Consider the following 23,129-nt stretch of genomic DNA (forward strand, 5'->3'; position numbering starts at 1 on the left):
AAAGCAAAATAAAACTTAGCAGTTCTGCAGGGTATCAGTCATAAGAAAAGGAAACTTTAGTAAACAGAATGTTCCATTTATTTAGTAAATAAAAATGGAACCAATGACAAGATTCTGTATCATGAAAAGAAACAACAAAATCCAAAGAGGTAGAAGAAGTTTATGGAAAAGGGTTTCTCCAAGGAAAAAATGTTACATGGCTGACTACATTCTCAAAAACATTAAATAAATCATAAATTCTATCAATGAATAAATAAGACATCTGAAAAGAAAGGAGAGTATAAGGAAAGAAATGGCAGTACAGGAGCATTTAAATTAGAAGCAGCAACAGTAGAGAAATGAATTTATACTAGAGAAAATTAATGACATAAATAACAAGATTTAAGTTTTAAGATTTCTAAATGACAAAGGGATGAAAGAAATTAAAGGTACATTTGCAAGACATTAAATTAGAGCTAAACTCAGTATTAACTGAGAAGGGAATGGAACAGATATCAGTGAAGATATAACAGAAAAACTCTTACACACTGAAAAAAGATCTGAATCTAAAAATCAATAGAGTTCATCAAGTACTATGCAAAAATCAATGAAAAGTGAACAACTGGTTAAAAAAAAGTTTAATTTTCAAGATCAAGATACAATTTAACAAGCAAGCAGGAAGAAATAAAGCAAAATAAAACAACATCTTACCTACAAAGGAAGAAGAAATGCGACCCCTCCTCTTGAAAAAGTGAGATGTAAAAGATTTTGAAACAATATTCACAGACTTTTGGAAGCCAATTGTACTACTCTTATGATTGAACAAGTTGGGCCTATTACTCACGGCAAGAGAAAACACATAAAATACGGAACCACTGGTGTCTCAGTAAGAATGTAAGAGGCCGGGCGCGGTGGCTCAAGCCTGTAATCCCAGCACTTTGGGAGGCCGAGGCGGGTGGATCACGAGGTCAAGAGATCGAGACCATCCTGGTCAACTTGGTGAAACCCCGTCTCTACTAAAAATACAAAAAATTAGCTGGGCATGGTAGCACGTGCCTGTAATCCCAGCTACTCAGGAGGCTGAGGCAGGAGAATTGCCTGAACCCAGGAGGCGGAGGTTGCGGTGAGCCGAGATTGCGCCATTGCACTTCAGCCTGGGTAACAAGAGCGAAACTCCGTCTCCAAAAAAAAAAAAAAAAAAAAAAAAAAAAGAATGTAATAAAGAGCTCACTATATACAGATTTAGGATTTGGTCGGATGATTTGAAAGAGGGTCTAAGTAAGCAGGGATTCACTCTTGAGTGCTGCGAGAAGTCCTCCGAAGCAATTCTTTGGGGAAGTATCGCAATAAATCTTATCTATACGGAGGCCAGACTAGAGCAAGTCTAAAACTGTAATGGTAAAGAAGCAGTAGTCATCATTCATTTGAACTGAGAGATGGAGATGTTTGATATTTTATGGGTAGCATAGTGATCTTGCTTTTGTCTGTGCCTAGACAAAATTATGAATGCTTGTGTTTTGTCTCACTTTATTATGGTCTCAGAGTAGCCTTGTCTGAAGTTGCTATTCTGTAATATTATGTCTAATAGGAAAATAACAGGGGCTAGCTATGAGTGCCAGACAACTTGTGGATGTCAAAAGTTGCTGTTTTTTCTTTTTTTTTTCATCAACAAATCTATATACCCAGTAAATCTGGTCATGTATAAAGGCAAATGAAAGATTTTTCAGGTATGCAAAGGCTTAGGAATTATATTACCCACATACCTTCTCCTAAAAAAATTGTTTAGAGACACACATCAGCCAACCATCCAGGATGACATGTTCAAAGGGGGTACAGACAGGCATTGGAATCATTCAAACATAGAATTAAACCTAAATATCTGTGGCAAATATTATTATAAACAGAATGTAACATAAAATTATTGAAAGAGAAGATACATCAGGTAAAACAAATTAGAAGTAAACCGGATAAAAAAATTTCAGGTTATCCCAAACAAGCAAACAATATAGGGATATGGGCAGAAACATAAGAATGGATATCATGAGGGCCAGGCGCGGTGGCTCAAGCCTGTAATCCCAGCACTTTGGGAGGCCGAGGCGGGTGGATCACGAGGTCAAGAGATCGAGACCATCCTGGTCAACATGGTGAAACCCCGTCTCTACTAAAAATACAAAAAATTAGTTGGGCATGGTGGTGCGTGCCTGTAATCCCAGCTACTCAGGAGGCTGAGACAGGAGAATTGCTTGAACCCAGGAGGCGGAGGTTGCGGTGAGCCGAGATCGCGCCATTGCACTCCAGCCTGGGTAACAAGAGCAAAACTCCGTCTCAAAAAACAAAACAAAACAAAAAGAATGAATATCATGAATTGGTTCATTATCCATATTGAAATTTATAGAAATAAAATTAATTAGATTTAACACTTAAAAGTACAACTAGCAGATTCAAAACAATTTATATAACTTGTAAATACTTAATAAATAAAAATCATCCTGGCCTACATCGGACGGCAAATAAATGTACACACACACACACACACACGCACGTATATATATTTATATACATATGAAGAAAAAAGAAAAAATCAAAGACAGCTCAGATACTACAGTAAGATAAACAAAAGATGTCAAAGAAGGAAAGTAATGCTAGAAAACAGCTAATAATGCTAACGCTATGGGAAAAGCCACAGATACCAAATACAAAGAAAACATTTTAATCAATAAAATTATACAGTATACAGGCAATTCAGGTAGCAAAATGTGTGTGTGTGTATAACTGTATGTAATCATTCTCCAACCTATTCCCTTAATTCCCCCCTTTCTATAGAGATAATGGCTAAATATAAAATAAAAATTCTAAAATCATGAATATAATCATGGCCAAGAACACCTAGCCTCAAATAATCACCCCACAAAACAAAACGCAGCTTTATCAGAATGCCTAATTTAAGAATCATAATATTTTAGAGAAGAATACCCATACCTCAAACTGTGTTACAGCAGCATAGCGCACCTCTCCAGAAGGGGTAGTATATTTACTTCTATAGAAACCTTTCATTTTGTCATTCAGCTCTCCAACAAAATCTATCTTTAAGGTTCCCATACCTGTGATCAAAGATAATTAAAAAACAATTTTATGGAAATGTTAAATATAGTTATCAAAAAATATGTCCTCAAGACACTATAAGTTGGCTATTCACAATGTTCAAGTCATTCCTTCCTTTCTCAAATATTCCTCCTGGCAATGGAGAGAATACAGTACTTACTAAAATAAAAGGTAGACTAATCTTAAAACAACTCTTGAAAGCCATGTTTAGGGTGGCTGCCTAGAAAGTTATTAACTTAGTCTCGAACTACCAATATGTGAAAATAAGAACAGGAAAAGAAACAAACATTTATTCTTAAATGCCTGACATGTGCTATTGTTCATAATACTTTTAAAATATATAATAACTATTTATAAACCTGGAAGTAGATATTGTCCCCATTTTTTCAGATAAGGAAACTGAGGCTGAGAAGCTAAATAACTTCCCCAAGGTCATACAATTAGTAAATAGTGAGAATGAGATAAAATGTTTAAGTCCAGAATTCATGCTCTCTGCCAATCATACATGTGAATTGGTCCTTTTACACAATTTCATGCATAGAAAGAGAAATGTAGCCAATTACTCTATCATCAAAACAAGACACTAAATGTTTACTCCAAATGGAACACTGATTACAAAATTTTGTAAGGAACTCTGGAGAAGACCAATGATTTGATCAGCAACAGGGCATCAAACAAATTCTTACGAGTCACCTCAATCATTTGAAATCTGATAAAGAAATACATTTATAAATTATTAAGTGCAAATAAAAATACAACTTAAATATGTATTCTACTGTTGTATAAGAGCAAAAACAATTTAGACAAAAAATATATGCCTTTTTAGTTTATATACTTTCTTTTTATAACATAAAAAGATTATTCTTATTATCTAGTAATCATCTGGTAAATATAGATGCATGGCAAAACAGTAATCTACCATTCTGTGTTTTACAAATCAAGTCAGGAAAAAATGTAGAGAAATGTTGACTTTTTAACTGATCCTTTTAAAGGTCCTACTTATATCAAGATTAGAGCATGGGAATCTAACAAATCAAAGATATGGCACGACTATAAAGTAATTAGCCAATCATTCCAAACTTTTATATTCTAACGTTTCGAATTGTCATTCTGGAATGCTGAAGAGCAATGACATTTGATGTTGTTCAAAATGTTGTGACTTTCTCTCTGACATTGTTTTTTTGTTTGTTTGTTTTGTTTTTGAGACAGAGGCTCACTCTGCCACCCAGGCTGGAGTACAGTGGTGTGATCTCAGCTCACTGCAGCCTCTGCCTTCTGGGTTCAAGCAAGTCTTGTGCCTTAGTCTCCCGAGTAGCTGGGACTACAGGTGTGCCCCACCATGCCTGGCTAGTTTTTGTATTTCTAGTAGAGAGAGGGTTTTGCCATGTAGGCCAGCTGGTCTCAAACTCCTGACCTAAAATGTTCTGCCCACCTCGGCCCCTCTGACATTCTTTTGAATGATCTCAAAGTCAAATCTTCATCTTACAAAACTGAATTTGCTTTTTGGAAAGGACCAAAAGTTATGGAGTGTGAGTCTACAGAATAAGTAAATGACAAACTACCAACTGTTTTAGCCTGATGCCTCAAACTGGTTCTGAAAGTAATTTAAGTGAAAATTTCAGACCTTTAGAGCAAAGTCATCACCAAAGTGCTATATGCTTAATCATTCTGAGAAAAAAAATCAACTCGACTGAAGCTTAATTGAATAGACATTTGTGATGGTTATTTTTTTAAAATCAGATATTTGTAAATATCTAAAGAGGACAATAAATACTTTTTTCTTTAAAGATAATGACAGGTTACTGGGACAGCATATATGAATATAGTAAAATAATTCTAAATATACTAAAAAATTAAACTCACACAAAATTAAATTAAAAATGTCAAATTTCTATTTTCATTAGAAATTCACTTAATTTTTTTAAAAAAGCAAATGTATTCACATTAATGAAGTTTGCACAGAAGGCCTAACAGGTTATAAAAACCTACTACCTTTAACAGAAACTGCATGATGGAATTTTATGTTACAATTCCATAAGTGGAATTGGCCAGTGTGTTTCACTATGTCAATCAACTGTTAAGATTTTTAAAAATATATTTCATATCATGGTAAATCTACTTGCAAGTTTTCCTACTTGGAATAAAAGTGTATTTAAAACTCATAACTAAATAAGAAAGGCTGCTTACACTTTTACTCGGTTTTAAATCTCCAAGGCCATCAAACCATAACAAGATATTGACAGTGACCACTTCCAAAAAGTGGCATACTAAACAAAATACAAAGTATTGGAAAGAGTTATTACCTGAAATTCAAACAAAACACAAGTTAAAGTATTTAAAAATCATTAATAAATTTAATTAGTGTCACATTATATGATACCAATTACAAAGTATTTACTTACTATTCTTAAAGTGGAATTCTAGGGCAAGTAGGAGAAAAAATGACTTTTTAATATATTTCACTTATCAAATTTACAGCATATTAATTGATTGCCAAATTGTCTAATTTTATACCTATCAACACACATAATTTATAGTACTTCCTCAAATTAGATACCTTATTTCATATTCAATGTATGAAATATTTATCTGTTTGGGGTTATAAACCTTTTGAAACATACATCAAGCTCGTTTATAAATTAAACAACTGAAAAACTGAGACTTCCACCAAAACCTTAAATATTTAAATCTTAGGAAAGTAGCAATTGTAAAACCTGGAGTAAATCTTGAAATACTTTAGTAATAAGAAATTTAATGAGCCCAATAAATGCTATAAAAATAAAGACAGCTTAATTTATATAAAAAGGGAATAAAGGTACTTTGCCTTTGTATCACCACTTCTTTGTGTTTTGTTTTTTTTTTTTTTTTTTTTTTTTTGAGACGGAGTTTCGCTCTTGTTACCCAGGCTGGAGTGCAGTGGCGCGATCTCGGCTCACCGCAACCTCCGCCTCCTGGGTTCAGGCAATTCTCCTGCCTCAGCCTCCTGAGTAGCTGGGATTACAGGCACGAGCCACCACGCCCAGCTAATTTTTTGTATTTTTAGTAGAGACGGGGTTTCACCATGTTGACCAGGATGGTCTCGATCTCTTGACCTTATGATCCACCCGCCTCGGCCTCCCAAAGTGCTGGGATTACAGGCTTGAGCCACCGCGCCCGGCTGTGTGTTTTTTTTTGAAACAGAGTCTCAGTCTGTTGCCCAAGCTAAAGTGCGCTGGTGCAATCTCAGCACACTGCAACTTCTGTCTCCCGGGTTCAAACAATTCTCTTGCCTCAGGCTCCTTAGTAGTTGGGAATACAGGCGTGCACTACCACACCTAATTTTTGTTTTTAGTAAAGACAGGGTTTCACCATGTGTCACCACTTCTTATCTTGTTTTTGACTCTTCAAAATGCTGAGAACTATCAGTGTTTTGCCATATAAATACCACTCTCAGGACCCTCAGCCACTAATTCTGAGGTTGTTAGACCTCACAATAATTATGGTAATTTAATCACTATTTTAGAATGGTGCCAATTTCAGAAAAGCAGATGTTTTATTTAGCTGTATAACAGTTTGTATGACTGTTAAATCTGATGAGGCTGAACACAAAGGTTATTAATGTCCTCCTAAGTTCAGTAGTTACTTCATTATCAGATCACTTGTGCAATCAATCTGTCTTGAAAAAGATAACTTCATTCTTTTTTGTTTTTTGAGATGGAGTTTTGCTCTTGTAGCCAAGGCTGGAGTGCAGTGGCATGATCTCCACTCACTGCAACCTCCGCCTCCCGGGTTCAAGCAATTCTCCTGCCTCAGCCTCCCAAGTAGTTGGGATTACAGGTGCCCACCACCACGCCCAGCTAATTTTTTGTATTTTTGTGTTTTCTGGCAGAGACAGGGTCTCGCCATGTTGCTGGGCAGGATGGTATGAGTAAGAATAAAAATCACCAATTATGTCAACACCCAGACAAAACCCAGACATAATCATCATTTTATTTGTGCCATTTAGAGACATGATTCATCACGTTAAATATGTAATTTTACATTCTGCTTTTCAATTTTACATTATAGTAAGTACATTACAGTGTTAAGAATTCACAAATCTCACTTTTAACTGGTAAGCATATTTTACTATATAGATATGTCATTCCTGGCTTAATCATCTTCTTAATGTTGAACAAATATATTCATTATAATTTTCTTTTTTTTTTTTTTTGAAACAGAGTTTCGCTCTTGTTACCCAGGCTGGAGTGCAATGGCGCGATCTCGGCTCACCGCAACCTCCGCCTCCTGGGTTCAGGCAATTCTCCTGCCTCAGCCTCCTGAGTAGCTGGGATTTCAGGCATGTGCCACCATGCCCAGCTAATTTTTTGTATTTTTAGTAGAGACGGGGTTTCACCATGTTGACCAGGATGGTCTCAATCTCTTGACCTCGTGATCCACCTGCCTCGGCCTCCTGAAGTGCTGGGATTACAGGTCATTATAATTTTCTACTACCATAAATAATATCTCAGATACTTCTGGGCATATTTTCTGTATTTATGACTTTTCCTCGGGATATATTTTTCTATTAGCAGAATTGCTGGGTCAAAGGACATGAGCATATTTAGGCTTTTGATATATATTGCCAGAATGCTCTTCAAAACAATTGCATAGATTTATACTCACCCTACCAATATCAAGGCAGCCATATCACTGGGAATTTTTTAAATTTCGGCTCACATGAGACGCAAAAATTTCTCATAACTAGGAAGCTGAATGAATATCTTTTCACATACTTAGTAGTCATTAACATTTTCTTCCTTTTGAATTATCTGCTCCTTTTCATTTGTTCATACATCAAAGCCTTAGTACTTCACCAATTGATTTGTATATAATTTCTTCCACATATACTAAGCTCAGAAACTCTTCTATTTCTTTGTGCTTTTATACCTAACAATAGTAACATATCAACATATCTTTCCTTCTGTGCCCTCAATAACATTTAATACCTATCTAATCTCTGGTTGTATATCAAAATCATCTGTGAGCATTAACTTCAGAGATTTGGACTCACTTAGAAGATGAAGCTAGGTTAAGGTATTTTTTGTTTGTTTGTTTGTTTGACAGAGTCTCACTCTTATCACCCAGGCTGGAGTGCAGTGGCCCAATCTTGGCTCACTGAAACCTCCACCTCCTGGGTTTAAGCAATTCTCCTGCCTCAGCCTGCAGTTCTCCTGCCTCAGCCTTCAGAGTCACTGGGATTATAGGCATGCACCATCACACTGGCTAATTTTTATATTTTTTGTTAGAGACAAGGTTTTGCCATGTTGGCCAAGCTGGTCTTGAACTCCTGGTCTCAAGTGATATGCCTGCCTTGGCCTCCCAAAGCCCTGGGATTACAGATATGCCACCACACCCAGCCTAGGTAAAGGTATTTTTAAAAAAGTAAAACTGAAAAACAATACATTACATTTTAGAGTAGAATGATCTTTAGTTTCTGTCCTTTTTTTTTTTTTTTTTTTTGAGACAGAGTCTCGTTCTATTGCCCAGGCTGGAGTGCAGTGGTGTGATCTCAGCTTACCGCAACCTCTACCTGTTCAAGTGATTCTCCTGCCTCAGTCTTCCAAGTAGCTGGGATTACAGGGATGCACCACCACACCTGGCTAATTTTGTATTTTTAGCAGAGACGGGGTTTCTCCATGTTGGTCAGTCTGGTCTCGAACTCCAGACCTCAGGTGATTGTCCCGCCTCAGCCTCCCATAGTCCTGGGATTACAGGCGTGAGCCACCGAGCCAGGCCTTGTCCTGTTTGTCTTTGCTTATTCATTTAAAGAGAATATAGAGGGACAGGAGGTGGAAACCTTGGTTTTCGTAGCCCAACTTCCATAGAAGGAAATGCTCGTGGCCCAAAAGTTGCCATGGACCTCTTTCAAAAGCCCTTAATATGGCCAGGCGAGGTGGCTCATGCCTGTAATTCCAGCACTTTGGGAGGCCAAGGCAGGCAGATCACTTGAGGTCAGGAGTTCAAGACCAGCCTGGCCAACATGATGAAACCTCATCTCTACTAAAAATACAAAAAAAATTAGCCAGGTATAGTGGCAGACGCCTGTAATCCCAGCTACTCAGCAGGCTGAGGCAGGAGAACTGCTTGAACCCAGAAGGTGGAGGTTGCAGTGAGCTGAGATTCCCGCCACTACATTCCAGCCTGAGCAACAGAGTGAGATTCTGTCTCAAAAAAAAAAGAGCTCTTAATACTTAATCTGCTAATAACAATGAGGGAAAAAAATGGCACACAATAAAGTTCTTTGGAAGAAGTCAGATGTCACTATATTCATCACAGGATTTTACAAAAGCCGTGTCTCTTACCTGTTTGCAGAGTACTAGGGAAAGACAAGGTGACTTTTTCATCTTCATTCTGATAGTTAAATCCTGTAGCATGTATTTCTGAAATGAGAAAAAAAAATTACTTCACAGTTCTGACTGCACTGACAAGACGAAATCAAGAATGCAGCAATTAACATTTTTAAGAGCAAAATCTCTACAAAAACTAAATATTCTTAATTTGGTGAATTAAGTTCTTATTAGCAAGAGTTTCATTTCAAATTAGCCTATTCTAGGCTACATTACCTAAGTTAAATATGCTCCTTAAACATAATTACACATTCTTTACAAATTCATAAAATGTCAGTGATGTACAGGAAACAAAGCTTTATAAATGTGATATTTTTCTACCAGATTTCCAGACATGCTTCACTCCCATCCTGTGTTACTACGATATTGCTATGTTGCAGTCTTATTCATGAATATTCGAGACTTGGGAATTTGCCAATATTTAAGTGTTAAAGATACATCAAGGAAAGTTCTGTTTCCCCAAAGATAAGTAGCAATTCAAACTAAGATATAAATCATACCCACTTCTGGTAAAATTATTTGTTGCTACATGAAAACAGGTGTGCAAATTAAATTAAGGTTTGACTTACTCTCTGCCAGGAATGAGAAGAGACTGCTGCTTATTTGACTGATACTTCAGGATCCTTGGATGGTATGTTAGGGAAATAACCAAAGAGACCAATTTCTGACTATGTCCTATCCCCATTCCAAATGAAAAACTAGCAAGTTAGACCAGGCATGGTGGCTCACGCCTATAATCCCAGCACTTTGTGTGGATCACCTGAGGTCAGGCATTCAAGAACAGCCTGGCCAACACGGCGAAACCCCATCTTTACTAAAAATATAAAACCTGGCCAGGCATGGTGGCACATGCCTGTAGTCCCAGCTACTCGAGAGGCTGAGGCATGAGAATTTAGAATCGCTTGAAGCCAGGAGGCAGAGGCTGCAGTGAGCCGAGGTTGTGCCACTACAGGATGTAAAGAAACTGAAGCATATATTGCTAGTGGGAATGTAAAATGGTGCAGCTACTTTTGCCAAACAGTTTGGCAATTCCTTAAAAGGTTGAATACAGAGTTATCCTGTGATACAGCAATTCCACTCCTAAGTATATATCCAAGAGAAATGAAAACATATGTCCATATGTTTTTACACAAATGTTCATAGCATAATCTATAATAGCAAATGTTATATTATACAAATGTACATTGTAGCATTATCTATAATAGTCCCAAAATGAAAACAACCCAAATGTCCATCTGATGGAATAGATAAAATGTGGTATATATCCATACAACTGAATGTTATTTGACAATAAAAAGAAATGAGGGGGTGGGGGTGATAAGATTTTTAAAAAATGAAATAGCTGATACATGCTACAACATGAATAACCTTGAAAACATTATACTAAGAAACCAGCCACATATTTGTCCATAACAGGCCAATCTATGGAGGCTGAAAGTAGTCTCATGGTTGCCTAGGGCTAGGTGATAGAGGGGAAAAAGGCAGGGTACTTTCTTCCTGGAGTTCAGAAAGCATTCCAAAATTGATTTTGCTGGGAGTAACTGGGCCATTACACCTGGCCCAATTACTTTAAATTGAACAACATATGACTTAGCAAACATACATTAGAGTGTGAAGCAACCTTGGTCAATTGTAGTTTCAGACATTCTACAAAGCGCAATTGCTTAACCCAAAAATATGAAATCATTCTGACTCCCTCCCTCCATGTCTGCCCGTCTCATAACAAACATCCATAAGCAAATTCAATGGCGATAACCTTTAACCCCATACTACTTTTCAATGCCTCCACCACTACAGCCCCAGTCTAATACATCATTATCTTTCTCCTAAACCATTACAATACGCTCTTAACTTTTTTGTAATATTGCTGTTTTACAATCTACTCTTCACATCGCAGTGAGTCCCAAAAAAGTTGGGTTGAGGCAGGCAAATGTATAAAGAAGGGGAAGAAAGCATTAACCATAAAAGAAAAAAAATTGGTATGTCAGATTACATAAATATTTAAATACTTGTGATTTACCATACATCAATATTAAAGTACTTGTGATTTATCAAAAGACAGCATTAAGAAAATGAGCAGGCAGCCAGGCATGGTGGCTCACACCTGTAATCCTACCACATTGGGAGGCCGAGAGGGGTGAATCAGGAGTTTGAGACCAGCCTGGCCAACACATTGAAAACCTGTCTCTACTTAAAATACAAAAATTAGCTGGGCATGGTGGCGGATGCCTGTAATCCCAGCTACTCAGGAGGCTGAGGCAGGAGAATCGATTGAACCCAGGAGGCGGAAGTTGGAGTAAGCTGAGATCATGCCACTGTACTCCTGCCTGGGCAACAGAGCTACACTGCATCTCAAAAACAAAAAGAAAATAAAAGAAAGATGAGAGAGAGAGGAAAGAAGAGGAGAGAGACAGAAAGAAAGAAAGAGAAAGAGAGAAAGAAAATGAACAGGCAAACTACATATATATATATGATGACACAAAGAACTTCTATCCAGGATGTACATAAAAACACCTACAACTAGGCCGGGCGCGGTGGCTCAAGCCTGTAATCCCAGCACTTTGGGAGGCCGAGGCAGGTGGATCATGAGGTCAGGAGTTTAAGACCAGCCTGACCAACACGGTGAAACCCTGTCTCTACTAAAAATACAAAAATTAGCTGGGCATGGTGGCGCGTGCCTATAATCCCAGCTACTCAGAAGGCTGAGGCAGGAGAATCACTTGAACCCAGGAGGCGGAGGTTGCGGTGAGTTGAGATCATGCCACTGCACTCCAGCCTGGGTGACAAAGCAAGACTCCATCTCAAAAAAACAACAAAAAACTGGGCGCGGTGGCTCAAGCCTGTAATCCCAGCACTTTGGGAGGCCGAGGCGGGTGGATCACAAGGTCAAGAGATCGAGACCATCCTGGTCAACATGGTGAAACCCCGTCTCTACTAAAAATACAAAAAACTAGCTGGGCGTGGTGGCGCGTGCCTGTAATCCCACCTACTCAGGAGGCTGAGACAGGAGAATTGCCTGAACCCAGGAGGTGGAGGTTGCGGTGAGCCGAGATCATGCCATTGCACTCCAGCCTGGGTAACAAGAGCGAAACTCCTCCTCAAAAACAAAAACAAAAAAAAAACAAAAACAAAAACAAAAAAATACATGGCATTATAAAATGACCATAAGCAAAATCGAAAGACAAGTAAACACTGGTGAAAAAATGCTCCAACTCATGATGGAAGGTTAATTTCACTGACATATAAAGACTTCATTTTTTAAAATCAATAAAAGGAGTAACAATGCAATTAAAAATGGACAAAACATGAATTACAGAAAAGAAAATACAAATGCTTTTATTTTATTTCATTTTTTTAAAAAGATGGAGTTTGCTCTTGTTGCCCAGGCTGGAGTGCAACGGCGCAATCTCAGCTCGGCGCAATCTCGGTTCATTGCAACCTCTGCCTCCCAGGTTTAAGTGATTCTCCTGACTCAGCCTCCTGAGTAGCTGGGATTACAGGCACGTGCCACCACGCCCCACTACTTTTGTATTTTTAGTAGAGATTGGGTTTCTCCATGTTGGTCAGGCTGCTGGTCTTGAACTCCTGACCTCAGATGATGCACCCGCCTCGGCCTCCCAAAGTGCTAGGATTACAGACATAAGCCACTGTGCCCGACCTACAAATGGTTTTTAAAATATAATGAAAAGCTGGGTTTTTTTTTTTTACAATTAACTAAATTTTGTTGGTATTTCACTGGGACGATTTAGCAGATGAAATGGGTTTCAAGTTCAGAACACCATTTCTTCTTCCTTATTCCACTTCACTTTTTTCTTTTTTTCTTTTTTTTTTTTTTTTGAGACAGAGTTTCGCTCTTGTTACCCAGGCTGGAGTGCAATGGCGCGATCTCGGCTCACCACAACCTCCGCCTCCTGGGTTCAGGCAATTCTCCTGCCTCAGCCTCCCGAGTAGCTGGGATTACAGGCACGTGCCACCATGCCCAGCTAATTTTTTGTATTTTTAGTAGAGACGGGGTTTCACTATGTTGACCGGGATGGTCTCGATCTCTCGACCTTGTGATCCACCCGCCTCGGCCTCCCAAAGTGCTGGGATTACAGGCTTGAGCCACCGTGCCCGGCCTCCACTTCACTTTTTAATGTTAGCCCTCTACAAACACACACACACACACATATACACACACACATAGGCTCTGCATCAAAAAAGCCTTCCTACATTAATACTTGAGCATGATAACCTTGCATTGAAAGGTAAATCATTAGTTGAATCATGAAACATTTTCTTCCCCTAGTGTAGAAAATTCAAATTGCTTTTTCTCTGCTCTTAGGCAACAATATTCAACACAGTAGACTTCTGTGACCAAATGTGGGGGGATTTCTTTCTATTAACTAGCAAGCAATCAATTCTGCCGCAGGTACCACCAGCTGAGCACCTTCTAATCCAATTCAATTTAATGCAATCTACCTGGAGTTACCATCAGATCCCACAGGTTGAGAGAGGGCTTAGTCCCAGAAGACTGCCCCCACTTCACACAATAGCTGTAAGGTCAAGCCTCATCCAGAACTTCCGACCAACCAGCTTCAAATCAGTGTTCCCATGACCTCTTCTTAAGTTTCATTAATTTGCTAAAGCATTGCCAAGAACTCAGGAAAACAGATATACTGATTTGTTACAAAGAATAGTACAAAGAATACAGATGAAGAGATGCAAAGAACAAGGCATGTGGGAAGGGGTGCAGAGCTCTCATACCCTCCCTAGGTATACTACCCTAAAAGAACCTTCATATGTTCAGCTATCCAGAAGCTCTCTGTACCCTGTCCATTACTTCACTGGCTAGTCATGACTGAAACACAGACAACGGTGCAGAAAGATTGGACACCCAGGAGCGGTGGCTCACACCTGTAATCCCAGCACTTTGGGAGGCTGAGGTGGGCAGATCACCCGAAGTCAGGAGTTCAAGACGAGCCTGACCAACATGGAGAAACCCAGTCTCTACTAAAAATGCAAAAATTAGCCAGGCATGGTGACTCATGCCTGTAAGCCCAGCTACTCGGGAGGCTGAGGCAGGAGAATTGCTTGAACCCGGGAGGCAGAGGTTGCAGTGAGCCGAAATTGCACCATTGCACTCCAGCCTGGGCAACAAAAGCAAAATTCTGTCTCAAATAAAAAAAGAAAATAAAAGAAATACGATTGTACAAAAAGAGTAGGATCTAATGCTAACAGACTGAGTGGGGAACCCAGCAAGGCCTCTCTGTTCAGATTTTTATTGGCCTCTCTGTGCAACATTCCTTCCTCCCAAGTACTGGCCAGGACGCCTTCTGAAATGGGGGTCTTATGACCTCCAATCACAGAAGGTAGGTCGGATAATTTCAGCTCCAAGACAAAATGTTGGGGGACAATTAGAGTATATTTTTAGCTTCTATGGCCTGCTTGGAGAGAAGGACCAAGTAAAAGAAAAGCAAGAAAAGGTCAGAGAGAGAATCTATTGTCTGAGGCCTATTTCTGAGGTCTAAAGTACCCCAACATTATTACAAAAGACTGTCTTTCACCTTTATTGCTCTGAAGCTATTCCGAAGCCACTTCAGAAACCAAGAATAAAAGGCCAAATATTTCAATAAAATATGTTTATTGTTTTTAGTCACTCAGGAAATAACAAGGACTATGAGTGTTCTATGAAACTCTGGCCAAAACCGATATATATATCATAATATAACCACAACTTTTTCTTTTCTTTTCTTTTCTTTTTTTTTTTGAGACAGGGTTGGCTGGTCCAAGTGCAGTGGTATTTACAACTAATTGATCACAACCAGTTACAGATTTCTTTGTTCCTTCTCCACTCCCACTGCTTCACTTGACTAGCCAAAAAATAAAAATAAAAATAATAAAAATAAGCCGGGCGCGGTGGCTCACACCTGTAATCCCAGCACTTTGGGAGGCCAAGGCGGGTGGATCACAAGGTCAAGAGATCGAGACCATCCTGGTCAACATGGTGAAACCCCGTCTCTACTAAAAATACAAAAATGAGCTGGACATGGTGGCGCGTGCCTGTAATCCCAGCTACTCAGGAGGCTGAGGCAGGAGAATTGCCTGAACCCGGGAGGCGGAGGTTGCAGTGAGCCGAGATCGCGCCATTGCACTCCAGCCTGGGTAACAAGAGCGAAACTCCGTCTCAAAAAAAAATAAAAATAAAAATAAAGAAAGAGACAGGATTGGCCAGGCACAGTGGCTCACACCTGTAATTCCAGCACTTTGGGAGGCCGAGGCAGGAGGATTGCCTGAGATCAGGAGTTCAAGACCAGTGTGGTCAACATGGTGAAAACCCAGCTTTAAAAAAAAGAAGAGACAGGGTCTCACTGCATTGCCTAGGCTGGTCTTGAACTCCTGGGCTCAAGCAATCCTCCTGCCTTAGCCTCCCAAAATGCTGGGATTGCAGGCATGAGCCACCATGCCAGGCCCCCTTTATGTCTATACATAATAAAACTTAATCACATAAAAGGAAGTATAGGGAAAATGAGAAGTACAAGATGGTATTCTCAAGAGGCCACATTTTAAAAAGACTGAAATTTTTAAAAATAGCCAAAATCGGCCAGGCGCGGTGGCTCCCGCCTGTAATCCCAGCACTTTGGAAGGCCGAGGCGGGTGGATCACGAGGTCAAGAGATCGAGACCATCCTGGTCAACATGGTGAAACCCCGCCTCTACTAAAAATACAAAAAATTAGCTGGGCATGGTGGCATGTACCTGTAATCCCAGCTACTCAAGAGGCTGAGGCAGGAGAATTGCCTGAACCCAGGAGGCGGAGGTTGCAGTGAGCCGAGATCGCGCCATTGCACTCCAGCCTGGGTAACAAGAGCGAAACTCCGTCTCAAAAAAAAAAAAAAAAAAGCCAAAATCGTTATTGCTTACACCACTTAAACAAGCCTCTAGTGGATTCTGCCTTGGTATTACATCGAGATACGGAAATAAAATCTAAAATTCCAACATCAGAAGTGCCAAGTCAACTGTACTTCAATTTTTCCTTTAGAAATTATCTATTTGAGCCGGGCGCGGTGGCTCACGCTTGTAATCCCAGCACTTTGGGAGGCCGAGGCAGGTGGATCACGAGGTCGAGAGATCGAGACCATCCTGGTCAACATGGTGAAACCCCGTCTCTACTAAAAATACAAAAAAATTAGCTGGGCATGGTGGCACGTGCCTGTAGTCCCAGCTACTCAGGAGGCTGAGGCAGGGGAATTGCCTGAACCCAGGAGGCGGAGGTTGCGGTGAGCCGAGATCGCGCCATTGCACTCCAGCCTGGGTAACAAGAGCGAAACTCCGTCTCAAAAAAAAAAAAAAAAAAAAAAAAAAAGAAATTATCTATTTGAAGGAGGCTGAGACAGGAGAATTGCCTGAACCCAGCAGGCGGAGGTTGCGGTAAGCCGAGACCGCGCCATTGCACTCCAGCCTGGGTAATAAGAGCAAAACTCCGTCTCAACAAAAAAAAAAAAGAAAGAAATTATCTATTTGAAACTCAATGTATTTTCCTCCAAGCCACTGCAATACTTAAATAAGTAACCTAAACCATGTAATTCTATACAGCCCACATATACCAGTGTCGCTCAGTACCAGCTCAAACACATTGTGAGATTGTTTTGGTTTTTAATTCAGATGGCGACCTTCCTATCATATCATTTATGTGGTTTTTGGAACGCAGTTCATGGTGCAAAAAAAATAGTTCACAGTTCAAAGGCAGCCTACAGTGGCTACCTGCTACTTCGAACATACTTTGTTTCTCCATAAAGCTGAAAATAATGTTGCAATGGGAAAGAAAACACATCATTCTAGGATATCCAAAGGGGATTCAAGTGAAAAATGGAACCAAGAACTTACTTTGCAAGGTTCCAAGGTGACCTCCTTCTCATACTAGGGCATAAAAGCCAATCAGATATATGCATAGTTGTAACTCAAGCAGTATCTATACTGACAGTCCCATATTTTCAAAGGGATTTGGTATTTACATAATGTAGTGATGATCCTATCTTATTAGGCTATCTAAAAAGTCTAAAAAGAATGAGCATGTGCCAAATAGAAATCTGGTTCAATAGAACCAAAAAATTCCTGCTTGGGTGCCCCTGTTTTTTTTTTTTTTTTGAGACGGAGTTTCGTTCTTGTTACCCAGGCTGGAGTGCAATGGCGTGATCTCGGCTCACCGCAACCTCCACCGCCTGGGTTCAGGCAATTCTCCTACCTCAGCCTCCTCAGTAGCTGGGACTACAAGCACGCGCCACCATGCCCAGATGATTTTTTGTATTTTTAGTAGAGATGGGGTTTCACCATGTTGATCAGGATGGTCTCGATCTCTTGACCTCGTGATCCACCCGCCTCGGCCTCCCAAAGTGCTGGGATTTACAGGCTTGAGCCACCGCGCCCGTCCCGGGCACCCCTGTTCTTAATAAATGACCGTAAAGTATTTCATTAAAATCACTTAGATTCTAGAACAGTATTTCCATTGATTACGTAATCTTACACTGTTACTTAATCTGTGTAGGTCTCAGTTTCTTTATCTATTTTTTTTTAAGGGCTTTATTTCAGGTAATGAAGGAGCATATAATTCAAACTAATTCTCTCTCTCTCTCTCTCGCTCTCTCTCGCTCTCTCTCTCTCTCCTCCCAAAACTAAAAAAGCTGGAAGCAGGGGGAAAACACTCCTTTTTTTTTTTTGAGACAGAGTTTTGCTCTTGTTACCCAGGTTGAAGTGCAATGGCGAAATCTCAGTTCACTGCAACCTCGGCCTCCTGGGTTCAAGCAATTCTCCTGCCTCAGCCTCCCAAGTAGCTGGAACTACAGGCGTGCACCACCATGCCCAGCTAATTTTTGTATTTTCAGTAGAGACGGGGTTTCACCATGTTGACCAGGACGGTCTCAATCTCTTGACCTCGTGATCCACCTGCCTTGGCCTCCCAAAGTGCTGGGATTATAGGTGTGAGCCACCACACCCAGCCGAAAACACTCCTTAAAAGAATCATAGGCCAGGAGCGATAGCTCTTGCCTGTAATCCCAGCACTTTAGGAGGCTGAGGCAGGTGGATCATGAGGTCAGTTCAAGACTTAGCCTGGCCAAGGTGGCGAAATCCCGTCTCTACTAAAAATACAAAAATTAGCCAGGTGTGGTGGTGGTCACCTGTAATCCCAGCTACCTGGAAGACTGAGGCAGATAATTGTTTGAACCCAGTAAGCAGAGGTTGCAGTGAGCTAAGATCACCCTGCTGCACTCCAGCCTTCGAAACCAAGCAAGACTCTGTCTAAAAAAAAAAAACAAAAAACAAAAAAAAAAGATAGAACAATAAGAAACAAGATAAGGTGATCAAGATGAAGAAGAAGAGGAGGATGAGATCCCAGAAAGAGGAAGCTTTGCATTCTAGGCCACTTTTGCTCTGGGATCATTTGGTGATTTAGCAGAGATGTGGCAGACTTTGAAGCTGAGGCTATAGATAAGCCCCAGGGACAAAAGTGGGAATCCAGGGCCCATCGACACTGGAGGCTTTGTGGCTAGGTGGGCACTGTGGTTCACGCCTGTAATCCCAACATTTTGGAAGGCAAGGTCGGAGGACTGCTTGAGCACAGAAGTTTGAGACCAATCTAGGTAACACATTGAGACCCTGTCTCTAAAAAAAAAAAGACTAGGGCCGGGCGCAGTGGCTCAAGCCTGTAATCCCAGCACTTTGGGAGGCCGAGGCGGGTGGATCACGAGTTCAAGAGATCGAGACCATCCTGGTCAACATGGTGAAACCCCGTCTCTACCAAAAATACAAAAAATTAGCTGGGCATGGTGGTGCGTGCCTGTAATCCCAGCTACTCAGGAGGCTGAGGCAGGAGAATTGCCTGAACCCAGGCGGCGGAGATTGCGGTGAGCCGAGATCGTGCCATTGCACTCCAGCCTGGGTAACGAGAGCGAAACTCCGTCTAAAAAAAAAAAAAAAAGACTAGGAACTTTAGTAAATGACCCCCTGCTTTGGCCTTGAAACCCAAAAAGTGATATCCTACCAGTAAAGATGAAGAAGAAGAAAAGCAGTCCACACACGGAATGTGATTGAATTTCTGAAAATCTGAAGCCCAGATATTAGAAAAAGATGAACCTTAAGTACTAGTGACCAATGGGGAACAAAATAAAGCTCCCCTAGATATTAGCAAACTATTCATATACCTGCTACATTCAAAAATATAAAATCTCAATCTTGAAAAACTCAGCAAAAAATGTGAAGTTACTTTAAAAATTAAAAAAAAAAAAAGGCCAGGCGCAGTGGCTCAAGCCTATAATCCCAGCACTCTGGGAGGCCGAGGCGGGTGGATCACGAGGTCAAGAGATCGAGACCATCCTGGTCAACATGGTGAAACCTCGTCTCTACTAAAAAAATACAAAAAATTAGCTGGGCATGGTGGCACGTGCCTGTAATCCCAGCTACTCAGGAGGCTGAGGCAGGAGAATTGCCTGAACCCAGGAGGCGGAGGTTGCGGTAAGCCGAGATCGCGCCATTGGACTCCAGCCTGGGTAACAAGAGCGAAACTCCGTCTCAAAAAAAAAAAAAAAAAAAAAAAAAAAAAAAAAAAGCCAAACAAAACAAGCAAATTTGGAAAAACAAATTCTACAATAAGAAAAAACAGGCCAGGCATGGTGTCTCATGCCTGTAATCTCAACACTTTGGGAGGCTAAGGTGGGAGGATCCCTTGAAGCCAGGAGTTTGAGACCAGCCTGGGCAACAAAGCAAGATCCCCATCTCTACCAAAAAAAAAAAAAAAAAAAAAAAAAAAATGCCAGGCATGGTGTTATAAATCTGTAGTTCCAGTTACTCAGGAGGCTGAGGTGGGAGGATCACTTGAGCCCAGGAGTTTGAGGTTACAGTAAGCTGTGATCCTATCACTGTACTCTGGCCTGGGTAACAAAGCAAGACCCTATCTTAAAGAAAAAAAAAAAAAAAGAAAGAAAAGAAAAGAAAAAGAAAAAATATACCCTCATAGATAATCCTTTTTCTTTTTTAGCTGCTTAGTCAATAAGTTTATTGTCTTTATCTGAAAAATCCTCACAGAAAATTATTTGGTTTAGCTCTCAGCAGCCTCCTTCTGAGCTCTGAGGAAGCTTATCTTCTTTTGAGCTACTCAATTTTTCTTTTAGGGAAGGGACACTTTAGGACTGTTCCACTTTTTCAACTTTTTTCTTGGGCTTCTTCTCATAGACGGAATTCTCTCATATAGCAGCACGAGCTTCCTTACACATCTCCTCCCCCATGTCTGGAGTTACACTGTTCTTTATGTATTAAGAAAACTTTCTCATAAGCATCTTCATCTTCTTCCATTAGGTAATGCACGTAATCTGCAACACTGTGACCATAATGTACTTCCAAATTAAATTCTTTGCTTTCAGAATCATAACCAGGGAATCTTTTCTTACTGTGAGAAATAGACAAGCCTCCATCTACAGCTCCCTTCAGGGCCCCATAAACTTTTAGCCAGTGGTAGTTCTAGCAAGGCCTTGCATCCAGATCCACCAGGCTGACCATCAATGCTTTCCTCATTGTAATGCATCTCTGGTCACCTCCACTTGGCCTTCATTGATCTTTTCCATGCCAACCCTACTGAGAAGCCTGTGGGCCAGCATAGACTGGTTAAACATGCTGCAGCATAATTTGTCAGACCAACCTTCATACCATATTTTGGCAGTTTGTGTGCATTGATTGTGCAGATTATCATATCTCCTTCTACATGAGTACAAGCAACTTGACAAATGCTATCTCTTTGTTACACAAACTATCATCCTATAGTTGGGTATGTTGTTATTTATTTTTATCCTGTATCACCAAGCATTTCTGAGCCTAGCAATCAGTTTTACCCTCTTGGCATCTTCTGAATTTCACTTGGTATCTCTTAAAGTAGGCCGTATTCTTGACAAACTTTAACAAACCACATCCTGAGGAACAGAAATGACTGGACACAGACTTCCCCTTCACAGACAATCTTAAAAGCAGATTAGGTATAGCTAAAGAGAAAATTCATGAGTTGAAAGATAAATCACAATAAAGATCCAAAATACAGCCGGGCGTGGTGGCTCAAGGCTGTAATCCCAGCACTTCGAGGTCGAGAGATCGAGACCATCCCAGTCAACAGGGTGAAACCCCGTCTCTACTAAAAATACAAAAAATTAGCCGGGAGGTGGAGGTTGCAGTGAGCCGAGATCGCGCCGTTGCACTCCAGCCTGGGTAACAAGAGCGAAACTCCGTCTCAAAAAAAAAAAAATTAGCTGGGCATGGTGGCACGTGCCTGTAATCCCAGCTACTCAGGAGGCTGAGGCAGCAGAATTGCCTGAACCCGGGAGGTGGAGGTTGCGGTGAGCCGAGATCGCGCCATTGCACTCCAGCCTGGGTAACAAGAGCGAAACTCCGTCTCAAAAAAAATATCCAAAATAAAACATACAGTGACAAAAAAAATTAAAAGTACAAAGGAGGAAAAAAAAGATGCAGGATACTGTCAGAAAGTCGAACATAAATAAAAGCATGTAAAAAATAATAATGGCCAGGCATGGTGGCTCACACCCCAGCACTTTGGGAGGCTGAGGCGGGCAAATCACAAGGTCAGGAGTTCAAGACCAGCCTGACCAACATGGTGAAACCCCAACTCTACTAAAGGAACCCATTTTCTGTGTAAGGCTGAGTCACATCTGCCCCCACACAGAGATTTGGGGTAGACTCCCGTAAAGATGGCAGAATGGCAGGGTGAGGTGGCTCACGCCTGTAATCCCAGCACTTTGGGAGGCCAAGGCGGGTGGATCACGAGGTTGAGAGATCGAGACCATCCTGGTCAACATGGTGAAACCCCGTCTCTACTAAAAATACAAAAAATTAGCTGGGCATGGTGGCTCGTGCCTGTAATCCCAGCTACTCAGGAGGCTGAGGTAGGAGAATTGCCTGAACCCAGGAGGCAGAGGTTGCAGTGAGCCGAGATTGCGCCATTGCACTCCAGCCTAGGTAACAAGAGCGAAACTCCGTCTCAAAAAAAAAAAAATAATGGCACCAAACCACAAGAGTAGTGATGCTGGCAGTTTGGAAACGTAAAAGAAGAAGAGGCCTTCTTCAAAGAAGAAGTACAGAGGCTCACGCCTGTAATATGCCAGCACTTTGGGAGATCGAGGTGGGCAGATCACGAGGTCAGGAGTTCAAGACCAGCCTGGCTAACATGGTGAAACCCTGTCTAACATGGTGAAACCCTGTCTCTACTAAAAATACAAAAATTAGCTGGCACAGTGGCATGTGCCTGTAATCACAACTACTCAGAAGGCTGAGGCAGGAGAATTGCTTGAACCAGGACCTGGGAGGCAGAGGTTGCAGTGAGCTGAAATCGCACCACTGTACTGCAGCCTGGGCTACAGAGCGAGGCTCTGTCTCAAACAAACAAAAGAGGCTGGGCGCAGTGTTTCATGCCTGTAATCCCAGCACTTTGGGAGTCTAAGGCAGGTGGACCACGAGGTCAAGAGTTCGAGACCAATCTGACCAACATGGTGAAATCCTGTGTTTACCAAGATAAAAAATTAGCCAGGCATGATGGTGCATGCCTATAATCCCAGCTACTCAGGAGGCTGAGGCAGGAGAATCGGCTGGAACCCAGGAGGCGGAGGTTGCAGTGAGCTGAGATGGCGCCACTGCACTCCACATTTCAGCC

At 40.9% G+C, this 23,129-nt stretch overlaps 1 protein-coding gene across 3 annotated transcripts in view; it reads right to left on the minus strand.

Moving 5' to 3' along the window:
• NPEPPS (aminopeptidase puromycin sensitive) overlaps positions 1-23,129 on the minus strand; it is a 101,555-nt gene that overhangs the window by 48,970 nt on the left and 29,456 nt on the right. For all 3 annotated transcript variants that reach the window (XM_074388658.1, XM_039475946.2, XM_074388657.1), the window contains exons 3-4: positions 9,405-9,482; positions 2,959-3,080 (exon numbers count right to left, since the gene is read on the minus strand). In XM_074388658.1, the coding sequence (XP_074244759.1) occupies positions 2,959-3,080; positions 9,405-9,482 (200 nt within the window). The remainder of the gene's footprint in view (positions 1-2,958; positions 3,081-9,404; positions 9,483-23,129) is intronic.

Source organism: Saimiri boliviensis, chromosome 17, assembly GCF_048565385.1.
Source record: "Saimiri boliviensis isolate mSaiBol1 chromosome 17, mSaiBol1.pri, whole genome shotgun sequence".
Classification (NCBI taxonomy): Eukaryota; Metazoa; Chordata; class Mammalia; order Primates; family Cebidae; genus Saimiri; species Saimiri boliviensis.